Below are 12,321 nucleotides of genomic sequence, written 5' to 3' on the forward strand. Positions count from 1 at the left end.
CCACTGCACTCCAGCCTGGGCAACAAGAGCAAAACTCCATCTCAAAAAAAAAAAAAAAAAAAAAAAAAAAAGAAAGAAAGAAAGAAAGAAAAAACGTTTCTCAGTGGCAACCAAGGATTTTGGGATGAGCATTGGTTTTAGAATCAGATGTCCTGAAATTTACTTTGAGATTTTGAGCAAGTTCCTAACACCCTTGGAACCTCAGTGTCCTCCTTCAGGAAGTGTGGGCAGAAATCACCATCAGTATGTATTTTGTGCCAGTTAACCACTGCAACATATATATAGAAATGCCTGTCAGGGAAAACACTCCATATATGTGAGTTTCTTTCCTTTTTTACTCCTCTGAAAGAATAGCCTTTGAAGTACAAGTTTTTTTCCTATAATATTTTGAATTTAAATGAACTCTTAGATTTTCTGAGCTGCTACTAATACTAAAATTATGAGGATATTTAAATGTCCCCCTGGAATTATGTTTCAAATGGCATTTCATGTGATAGGAATAGCAAGGTTTTCATTTCTTCACGTTGAAGGTAGCTATTATTATTTTGATACTTAAAAATAGTAATTTAAATTAAATAAATGACCTAAAACTAAGAGATTTAAGTTCTTCTCACCTCTTTTAGATTTAGGCCTTTGGGAAGGAACTGAACCTGGAAAATAATTAAGCACAAATTGAACACAGTGAGGAGGCCAGGAAAGCAGGCAATAAAGTGGATGTTAACAATAGGATGTGATGTGAAACTAAAACCCGTAGAGAAAGAGAAAACACAGGTAGAGGGTGGGGCAGGAATGTGGACCTGTCAGCTTATAGAGGAATATCAGTGTTTTGTTCAAAGGGTATGGCTTAATATGAGACATTTCTGAATTGCAACATGTAAAATGAATAGAATCTGATTGGAGAGGAAAATGGTTGAGGGAATTGGACTGTGGAGACAAAAGAACGGACTTCAGTAAATACTGTGTAAATTGTAAGGTTGTCTTATGTGACTATTAGCTCAGAAAATACTCTTCAGTATAAAGAGGATAAAATGAATTGTGGAAATGATTTGTAAATAAAGGTGGTAGATAAATTCAAGGTACACTGTCATTCATGCATGGCATACTCAAATGAGACATTATTCCTGTGAGGTTATATTGATCTGTTTTTCCTTCAACAGCAAGTAGGTAACATAAAAGATACTATGGTATAGTAAAAAGAGCACTGAGTGAAGTCAGGGCCCCTGTGTTCGAATTCCAACTCTACAGCTGACTAGCTGTGTGACTCTAGGCAAGTCTCTTAGGTTCTCTGAGTTTTAGAGTCTCTATGTGTGAAAAGAACTGTCTAGATTATCTCCAAGGCCATGCTTATGATTCTCTGATCCTATGTTATTAAACAGCCCAGTGGCAGTTTCTGTGGGGAAATTAAGATTTCAGATGGGATTCCTCTCATCTAGGAACTTCTAACCTACTTGAAGAGACCGCCTGGAATTTTGATGCAGAAGTGAATGAATGAGTTGGTTGATGTTTGGATGAGTTACATAGAAACAATTAGAGAGCTGTTAGAGAAGCCTGTTATTAGAAGCTAGTTGCACACTGACATTAAATATGAAAAAAGAGAGATGGTGTTTATAGGATACTGTTTCTTCCTCACCGACTTCCTATGAGTTTTATAATTTTTTGAAGTAGTTCATAATTTTTGGTATCCTACTCTTACCTGTTTTGGCCAAGGATGGCTTCATGGAAAACAGAGAATTAGAACTAATTTTGAGAGAAGGATAGAATTTATAAAAAATTTGGAAAAGGAAGGAGGATTTTTTTCAGGTGGAAAGAACAGACCTTTACAAGATCTGAAAAGGGATATTCATGTGTTCATTCGGCAAATATTCTTTGAACATCTGCTCTCCCCATACCTGGCACAGTGTTAAGCACTTGGGGTTATTAAAGAAGGAATTCCCACTCTCTAGAAAGGAAGACATACAGAATGTTGTGGAATAAGAGAGTGGAGAGCCATGAGAGCAGATGACAGTGGACCTGGTGCTGTCTGGGGTGGGAAGTGACCAAAGAGGACTTCCCTTAGGAGTGTTATTTCCGATGATGCCTGACGTGTGAGTAGGAGTTTAGTACACAAATGGAAATAGGAAGAAGTCCAAGTGGAAGAAGAGTGTTCTAGATAGCGGGAGTAGCATGTGCAAAAACCCTGAGACTAGAGAGTTCATGGCATGTTTGAGAAACTAAATGGGAACCAATGTGGCTGGAACTTGAAAAATAAGTCAGGGAGGGGAAAATCCTGAAGGAAAAGGCAGGTGGGAGATGAGCATAGTGTCACCCATTTGACAGAGGGTAAACATCAGTGTCAATATAAGCCAGTTTCTGCATGCTTGACTGGAGGAAATCATTCTGTTTCATAGGGTAGGCACTGGGGTATATAGGGCAAGCCTCATCTGTGATCTCAAATGGATCTTGAAGGGCATAAGCACGGCTTCCAGAGAGGAGGACACTGACTTGGGAAACAGAAGGTTTAATCATCCAAAGATACAAGTGTCCTATGAAATTGGAGGCAAAGTCAGAAGGATAAGCCTGAAGAATCATACAAAGCCGTGGCAAAAATAAGGCTGCCATGTTACCTGACAGAGTCTGCTAGAATTGCTTTCTTGCAAGTATGACCCTGCCCAAGACTCCATGTTTCTTTCCCTCCCCCTTGTTCATATAATTAACGAGACTTAAATGGAAACCCTGCCCATACAGTATCTCTTCATATTCAAGTCTAGGATTCTAATTGCCAGAGGCACTAAGGAATGACCACAGTCCCCTCTTGTAGGCACCCTGCACAAAACACACTTGAGACAATTAAATGAGTCAACCCAAGCATTAGCACCTGCTCCCTATCATGAGGATATCACTGCTCCCTAATCATGTGTCAGCAATCTTGTTGTCACTGGCTCCATCCTCCTCAAACTGGGGCTCAAAAACACACCCTTGGGGGACAGTGGTAAAAAGGGAGTATGATAGACACAGTGTTTTTCTGGAGGGTCTGCTTTAACTGAAGATTTATGAAGAAATGTATTCTGAGCATAGGTACAGTATAGAATAGATTATGAAATATCCATGGAATTTTAAGGTGAGAATTATTAGAGAACTAAACATATTTGCCCGTGTATTAAAGATCAAGTCTCCAGATCCCCGGGGGATGCTGTATTCATTTGGGTTTTGGGGATACTTTGATGGAAAACTTTGGGAAGCTGTGAGTCTTAAACTGTCTTTTTAAATTTTGTTTTGTTTTGATATTGTTTATAAAATACCCTGCCCTTCTCACCAAGTTTTTTTTTTTTTTTTTTTTTTTTTGAGATGGAGTCTGGCTCTGTCGCCCAGGCTGGAGTGCGGTGGTGCGATCTTGGCTCACTGCAACCTCTGCCTCCCGGGTTCAAGTGATTCTTCTGCCTCAGCCTCCCGAGTAACTGGGACTACAGGTGCCTGCCACCAGGCCTGGCTAATTTTTGTATTTCTAGTAGAGACGGGGTTTCTCCATGTTAGCCAGGCTGGTCTCGAACTCCTGACCTTGTGATCTACCCACCTCGGTCTCCCAAAGTGCTGGGATTACCGGTGTGAGCTACCGCACCCGGCCATCAAGTTCTTACAGTAATTTTTGTGAATTTGCGTGAAAAGTACTTTGTCATTTTTGGTGTTACAATATTGCCTTTTTCAGGCTTCAAGGGGAGATGTGTTGAAAGTTGAAAAGCAAATGTGCATCTACCTATGTTGTTCTGCTTTTATAGCCTTTGCTCTCACAGCTCATTTTAAAGTCCTCATTTTGTACTTAACATCTATATTCTTGTGGAGTTGTCTCTTTCCCTTCTACTTGAATCCTTTACATGACCTTGTTTGGATCCTTTTCCACTTCTGCTCTGTTTCTCTTTAAGATGTGGCAGTTAGACCAATGCACACTGATTCAGGACCAAGTGAATGGTACTTTTGTAGGAAGATGAGATAATGTTTCTATTAGGTTTCCAAACGCTTTCCTCATGACCAGAATTTTTCACCTTTCTTAGCCACAATTTTTGGGGAAGGACATATCCTTCAGGCCAGCTCTGGTTCCTCCATCATGACTCAGCTCATGGGCCTGCGCCCAACCCAGCAGAACTGATCACTCCTTTGAGTTTCAGTGCTCTTTTACCTCCGCTGGCACGGGCCTCACTGTGCTGCACTTACCTGTTTATGTGTGTGTCTTCCCATCTAAGTTTTGAGTTTCTGGAGATCAGGGAACCTTGAGCTATTCACCTTTGTATCATCACACTTTGGCACTGAGCCTTGCACATGCTGGGTGCTTAATTAATATGAAACCAGCTGGGAGCAGTGGCTCATACCTGTAAACCCAGCACTTTGGGAAGCTAAGGCTGGCGGATCACCTGAGGTCAGGTGGCAGCTGGAGATGGAAGCTCTTGTCTGTGTACCCAGAGCTTAGAAATGTTCCCACCAGTTATCAAGATCCATTGGAGACTTTCTGAGGAAGGAACTGAAGACACAGGTTGGAAAGGACTCCCTGCTGCTGTGAGACTCTGGTTTCTTTCCTGTCTATTGCAAATGCCACCACAAACTAAGGGATTCTCCCTGCAGCTCCATATAGCCCAGCCAAGCTTTCCTACTCTACACTTGTGCCTCCAGAGAAAGAGAGGCAGAGACCTCATTTCTAAGAGAACCAGCCTCATTTTAGTGGAAAGACAAAAGACCATCATGAGCACAATACAGCAGAATGCTACCTAAACTCCACAAGTTTTGAGTAAAGAATCAGCAGTTATACGTTAAGTTTAACTTTCCTATGAGGAGAGTTTATTTCAGCCCATCCTTTCACCTCTACCTAGGAGATACGCTGGCTTAAGAGAAACTCACCTGAACACTGAAAGATTCTATAAAGTCACATTTTGTTGCCTCTTCTGACTAAGTCTGGTCACCCTCATGTGATCATTATAAATTCACATTTCTTAGAAAGTATCCTGGGAGTGGAGGCATGATGAAAATGCACAGGACAAAGAAATGTAGGCAAATGAAGGTTTAACTTCCAGCCACAGATGTGAAAATCTGACCTTACAACTAAATGCCTAGGTGGTGACAGGGAAGCCACAGAGAAATGTAGCATCTCTGTCATTGCTGTCTCTCTCCAGACTGCCTAGTCCTGGCAGGGGGTGTGAGAGGCCCATGTTAGTTTCCTAGAGCTGCGGTGACAAAGCCCCGTGAACTCGGTGACTTCAAGCAACAGAAATATATTGTCTCACAGTTCTGGAGGCTGGAATTCCAAAATCAAGATGTTGGCAGGCGGGGGCTGTGCTCCCTCTGAAATATGTAGGGGAAACCTTCCTTGCCTTTTTCTAGCTTCTGGTGGTTGCTGGTTTAGAAAACATGTCTTAAGCCATCCTTGGCTTGTAGATGGGTCACTCTAATCCTCCGTCTTTTCATGGCGTTCTCCTTGTGTGTCTTTACTAGGATTCCCTGCCTGCCTGTCTGCTTATGAGCCTACATTTCTCCTTATGAGGACACCAATCATTATTGGATTAGGGCCCACCCTAACACCCTCATTTTAACTTGATTACATCTGCAAAGAAGTTATTTCCAAGTAAGGTCACATTCTGAGATGCTGGGGGCTGGGACTTTAGTGTATCTTTCTTGAGGGACACAAATTTACCCCATAACAATGCCTATGATTCTCCTGTGTTCTCATATTATTCTTTGAACTTGGACTTTCCGGGCACAGTCTTTTGTTCTTCCTGTGGAATATTCTATTGATTAAATTGCCTCTTTAGTTCTTCAGCTATCAGATGCTTTTCTCTGGCAGGCCGATGTAATTAGGGAACTAATAACGGAATCAATAAGGAAAAGAATATGTTCTTTCATATTTTCCAGCTGTTCCAGTGATTCATTTAGTCCTCGTTCTGTGTTTGTTACTGCTGAATTTGTGCTTGTTAAGAGATATGTGGCCATGACATATAGTGGAAAGAAGGGAAAAGAGAGGATATCTCGATTGGTCTCTGGTAATGTCCAGGAGGGACATCTCTGCTGGGAGAGGGTATGATGTGGCAGGATATGGAAGAGAACATGGCCTCATTTGTGTAACTATATAAACAAGGAATGTTTTTAAAGAAGCTTATTGTTTGGAAAACACACGTTATTTTAATGTTGCTTGAAATATGTTGGGTTGAAGCCATGCAGGACTGTATAAACATTCTGTGAGCTGATGCATTGCCTGTCTAAGGAAGGATTCAACATTAACCATGATAATTTCTGGGACATTTTCCTATTTTTGGAAAGTTCAGTATTGCTCTAATTCCAGTTTTCTCATGAAAAAATAGAATTAATTCATGGCCTTTTAAAAGGTAGTTTGAGAGATAAATATAATATACAAATTGTAATTAGAAATTTACTGTCACAAAAATATAAATAGAATAAAATGTAGGCTTAAGTTACTATTGAAATATAATACATATTTATTGTTCAAACATCTAAAAATGATGGAAACTTCAAAAATATGTAAATTACCCATAATCTCACAATTCAGAGATGACCACTGCTAATATTTTGGCATATTGCCTTCTAATATGTTTCAAGTTTTTGTAATACTTTAACATCGATATTAATAAATACATGTTTTGTAACATTTTAAAATTAATAATGTCATGAGCATTTTAATATCCTTAATCTTCTAAAATTTACTGTTAAATGTTGACATATGTATTTTATTTCCATTTTAATGTTAGACCTATAATTTTGTAATTACAAAAGTAACATTTATTTATAATAATTTAAAGAAATCTAGAGGACAAAAAGAAGAACATACTAATTGTCCACAGTCTTTCCATTGCAGAAATAACTAATATCAATATCAAGGCATACTTTGCATGGCAGTATAATTGTATACATTTCTGTTTCCACTGATCGTGACATTTTTGACCTTTGTAACCCCAGCTCTTAGTTCAGTTCCTAGAGCATAGTAGTTGTTTGATATACCTTTAGTGAATGAATGAATAAGTGATTAAATGAAGAAGTAGATGTATAAGTGGAGAGATTTTCGAGAATTCGTGGTAGAATAAAATATGTTTCAGACTCAGCAACTTACTGCAGATTGAGAGACAAGGCAGCTAACTCAAAGCCCTTAATGAATAGGAGCCTGCTCTTTTTGTTCATCTCAGTCAGCCTCCAGGCAGATAATTCAATTTAATTTTTTTTCCATCAGTCAAACTGAAGAGCTGAAAAAGCAAAACCAGAGATAGGGGAGGCAGGAGGTGAAACAGGCCTGAATGAGGAGATCAGCAGTGGCTCTCTCGCTCTCTCTTTATTTTTTTTTTTTGAGATGGAGTCTTGCTTTGTCGTCCAGGCTGGAGTGCAGTGGCATGATCTTGGCTCACGGCAGCCTCCGCCTCCCAGGTTCAAGCAATTCTCCTGCCTCAGCCTCCTGAGTTGCTGGGACTACAGGTGCCTGCTGCCACGCCCAGCTAATTTTTGTATTTTTGGTAGAGATGGGGGTTCACCATGTTGGCCAGGATGGTCTTGATTTCCTGACCTCGGGATCTGCCTGTCTCGGCCTTCCAAAGTACTGGGATTACAGGCATGAGCCACTGTGCCCAGGTTCTTGCTCTCTTTATGTTAGAAAGAGCGTGAGAGGACAGGAGCCATGCTGCTCTCAAGGGTGACCCAGCAAGAGCTCTGCCACCACCAAGTTGTCCATGATGGAACTGATGATTTCCCTAGAGGATGGAGACTCTAACAGTGTCAGTGGGACCCTCATGGCTTTTACCTGGCCTGTTTCAAGAGTTTGCAGCCGAGGAAGACACAGTCATGTCGGGTTTTGTTGAAATAATTTGGTACTCTGCTATGTCTGGAGTCAGGGCTGGCAGATTTTGAACTTTGTGTTATAGAAGGTTCCATCTGAAGTCTCTTTTCTATTTAATTGGAAAACGTGTCTTAAGTCTAAGTGTCTGTCCCTCAGGTGCCTGCCATAGGAAGGTCAGTGATCCATTTTTAAAAACGCTACATGAAACACTTAGTCTTTGCAATAAAATATATGGATATATTCTTCCCAATGGGATGGTCTGGTCTTTAAAAATCTGTTCCTTTTCCCCACTCCTCAATATAAATATACATATATATAGATGTAGAAATATCCACAAATAGATGGGCAGAGGGATAGAAAGAGAGATAGGGAGATGGAAGGACAGACAGATAGTCTCCCCCACTTTTGGCCAACAACAGTCATCACATCCCTTCTTTTTCTTAAAGGTGCTTGTAGAGCTAACCTCGAACACTAGGCCATATTGGCACCTTTGCTCCTGTTGTCTCAAGGCCTGGCTCAAAACATATTTTTCAAGGAGGCCTCATTGTTTAATTTCTACCCCGGTTAATCTTTCCCATCTGTCAACCTCTAGAGCTTTAGCCCTTGCCCCAATTTTCCCTTTGACGTGGTGTATCTGTAAGTGTATGTGAAGATCAGGGAGAGGCTACTCTGTTTGCTTCCTAAACAATTGAATGGGGTTTTGTGTACTATGTAATTTAGTGGTTGTAGAGCTTTGCAGTGTTTTATTCACCAAATTGGTGACTAGAGGGTGGTGAGATATTTCTTGCATGCATGATTGAACATATATTGTAGTTACTACTTACTCATGGATTGAGAGCCCAGTTTAGATAAATACTGAGAGAGTTAGTATAAAGTTAGTGTGGTATACTAGAAACTTGTGATCAGCCAAATCATGTATATATTTTCTGTATAGTTGATGTAGTCACTTTGTAGCACCAAGCATCAGTACCTTCACCTATAAATTTAGCATATATATAAAAATATATAAATATATATGTGTGTGTATATATATAATGGGTTCAAGATCTTTTATTTTCAGAGCTTGCAACAGTTGGTTAGCAATGCTAGCTAAGCTGATATAATCTGAAGGCCATCCCACCTTGCTCTTTAGGCACTCAACCAATAGAATCTCTTTCTTGCAAACAGGATCATAGACCAATTGGGATCTGTCTCAATACGTGTGTGGGAAGAGGTCCTTTCCCCCACACTTTTCCCAACAAGATTGTTTTATAACCAAATGCAACTCAAACCCATAACACAGGAACTAGTCAGCTATATATATCTGACAACATTACAGGCTATTTTGAGGGTAAATATATACACACACACATACACACACACACAAAACCAGATTTATACATATAACTATATGTACATATATAACTACATATACATATATACCTACATATATAACTATATATGCATATACACATACATATGTACATATATACTTATATGCGTGTATATATACATATATAAAACTGTCTCTACTAGACAAAAATAGTTTTATGGCTCCATTGTTCAATAAATATTTGCTGAATTAAATTGAAATGAGTCAAAACTTTTCTGAGCTCCACAAAACTTTTGAGATTACCGGAAGTTTTTACGAAGAATTATTTCTGTATGATTTGTAAGATTATCAACTTAGAACTTTCCAGATGGCAAAGTTATCCAAGTGTGGTATGCTGGAAACAACAGCCCTATAGGAGAGCAGATATTGGGGATGTAATCACAGGCATATACTTCATGTCATCCAATTTCTATAAACTTGAGAGCCACTCTCGCTTCCTCAATGTTCCCATCTGTACAAGTTTTTGGGAAAAACATGAGGATGGTGGAATTCTCATGATAAACTTGGGTCATGATTCCATGGAAGAAGACTTGAGCCAGGCATCAGAAAACTGAAATCCTAGTTTCTTTGGCCAAAACTTACCTTCTCCAAGATTAACTTTTGTTAATTGTGAAATAGGAGGTTTATGTTCTCACCTGTTAGAGGTGTTTATGTTCTCACATGGCATTGTAAAACCACTGATATACAAAGGTGACTAAGGCATGATCCCTGCCCCCTTATGACTCAGTCTAGCAGGGGAGAGACATGCCAACCAGCAATATATTACTATGAAGAGCTTCTTAGAGGCAAATAGTAAATACAGTGGTGGCACTGTGGAAGCAGTAATTAACTCTGCCTGGGAAGATTGCTGAATGCTTAAGAGCAGGGATTTAAGTTGGTAGTAACTGCCCTACCCTCCTTTCAGGATTGTTGTAAGGCTCAAATATATATGAAAGAACAACATGGTAGAATTATTATTTTTATAATTATTATTATTATTCCATTGGCAGTTAGAATCAGATATTTTACTTCCAGACATTCAATTGAAAATATACCCAATGCTCCTAGTTAATCACTTATAGGGATGCTGGCCTATCCCTAAGGTGTTATAAAGGGGTCAGACTCCACATTCAAAAAATAAGCAAACATGGAATAATAATAAAAGTGGCCTAGCTTTGCTATCTTGCAAAAACATAGGAGTGTAAATGAGCCTGGTCTTTTTGGTGACATCGAAGAGCTCCATTTCATTTAGATGATCTATAGGAGCAGTAAGAAATGAAAGTAAAAGCACAATATTTTGTGTGTAATATTGGCTCCTATATCAGCGATGATCATTTTTATGTGTATGTCTCATTTTTCCTGGGAGCACAGAATCTGCCTTTCCTTGACTTCATGAGTCTCAGAGTGTCCTACATGTAAGAGTTGTATAATAAATAGTTTTTAAATAAGTGTTGCTGAATTGTTTTAATTGAAGCCAGAGACTACATGGAATTTGAAGAAAAAAGAAGACAATTTTATTTACTCCTAATGGAGACAGTGATAGCCATCAGATGTGGATTTATACTCAGCTCAAAAATATCAGATGATTGGATGTATATTGAGAACCTACTTAATACTAGAAGATACCACGATAAGGATGGCACAGTCATATTCCTACCTTTTTATCTGGATAAAATAAAGGCCTACTTGGGTGTGTCGGGCACTCTGGTGTTGGGATGGTGCAGGGAAAACATCTGTATTCATGCTCAGCAGTGGTTCCTTGAGATTTACATTCTCCTCACTTCATTGTTTTGCAGCTCTACAGCTCCATGGATTTTGGAAGACGGTGGCAACTCATGCATGAACGCATCACACCCAACAGGTTTTATTGGTAAGCCCTATCCACACACTCATTACTTCTTAGATAAAGAATTATCAAACAGCATAGCACTCTAGATAGCTCTGGACAGTTGCAGCTCTTGCAGATGAATTTGTTCTAGTCCTTTGCTACACAGAGTGGTTTGTAGAATGGCAGCATCAGCATCACCTGGGGACTTGTTAGAAATGCAGAATCTCAGGCCCTATTAAGACTTATGAAACTGGGATTTGCATTTAACATGATCCTGTGCTGATTCACGTGCACATGAAAGTTTGAGAGGCACTGGGCTGAGAGAGCTCTGTGAGAAGGGTCATGGTCAGGTGCTCCTTGCTATGTACTAACCCCCTCTTTTTGGAAAAGTGCATATATTTTACGTACATATTCTAAAAAGCAGTATTTTCCCAAAATGTACTCTGGAGAACAGCGGTTTCACAAAATGCTTCTTCTTTCATAAGAGTTTCTGTGGTCAAATAAATTCAGGTTATGATAATTCAATTTTATACTCCTGGAAACTCAGGATTCATGTTAGGATATTAAAGACTCTGGAGAAGTGCTGAATGAAGAATCCTGCCAAACTTGAAGTCACTGATTCCCAAACTTATTTCACTACAGAATCCTTTTCTTTTGTCACATGTGATAAATCCTTCAGAACTACCTCTGAGGGGCATATTTTGAAAAACCTTTTATGGGAATGAATACATGTTTCAAATGGAAAATTAGCCCTTCCTCCTAATCAGAAAGTGTTTTATTAATTAGTATTCCTTTATGCATGCTTACTATTTTTACCTTGGTTGTAACAAGTTTTGTACAAATTTGCATTTTACACTTGCCTGCTATAACGTGAAAATGTTTCTTACTTTTATCTTGCTTTCATTTTAGCAGAAGTGATGGCTACACAAATGGAGATTAAGAGGAATACACCAAAGTATATAGAATGCTTAATTATATGCTTAATGAAAAAAAAAGTTTGGTTAGGCACAGTGGCTCATGTCTGTAATCTCAGTACTTTGAGAGGCTGAGGTGAGAGGATTGCTTGAGGCCAGGAGTTCAAGACCAGCCTGGTCATTATAGTGATACCCTGTCTCTACAAATAAATAAAAAGTGAGCTGGCCATCATGGCATGCCCCTGTAGTCCCAGCTACTCAGGAGGCTGAGATGCAGGGATCACGTGTGCTCAGTTCAAGGCTGCAGTGTACTCTAGCTCGGATGACAGAGATTAGGCCACTGCCATCACAGAGATTAGGCCACTGTACTCTAGCTTGGGTGACAGAGTGAGACTCTGTCTCAAAAAAATTATTTTTTTGGAAGTTGTACTCA

General features: G+C 39.5%; 1 protein-coding gene across 1 annotated transcript in view; it reads left to right on the forward strand.

The window, feature by feature from the left end:
• SORCS3 (sortilin related VPS10 domain containing receptor 3) overlaps nucleotides 1–12,321 on the forward strand; it is a 621,794-nt gene that overhangs the window by 382,470 nt on the left and 227,003 nt on the right. The window contains exon 5 of the mRNA XM_025396833.1: nucleotides 10,943–11,016. Within this exon, the coding sequence (XP_025252618.1) occupies nucleotides 10,943–11,016 (74 nt within the window). The remainder of the gene's footprint in view (nucleotides 1–10,942; nucleotides 11,017–12,321) is intronic.

The sequence above is a fragment of the Theropithecus gelada genome, chromosome 9 (assembly GCF_003255815.1).
Source record: "Theropithecus gelada isolate Dixy chromosome 9, Tgel_1.0, whole genome shotgun sequence".
Classification (NCBI taxonomy): domain Eukaryota; kingdom Metazoa; phylum Chordata; class Mammalia; order Primates; family Cercopithecidae; genus Theropithecus; species Theropithecus gelada.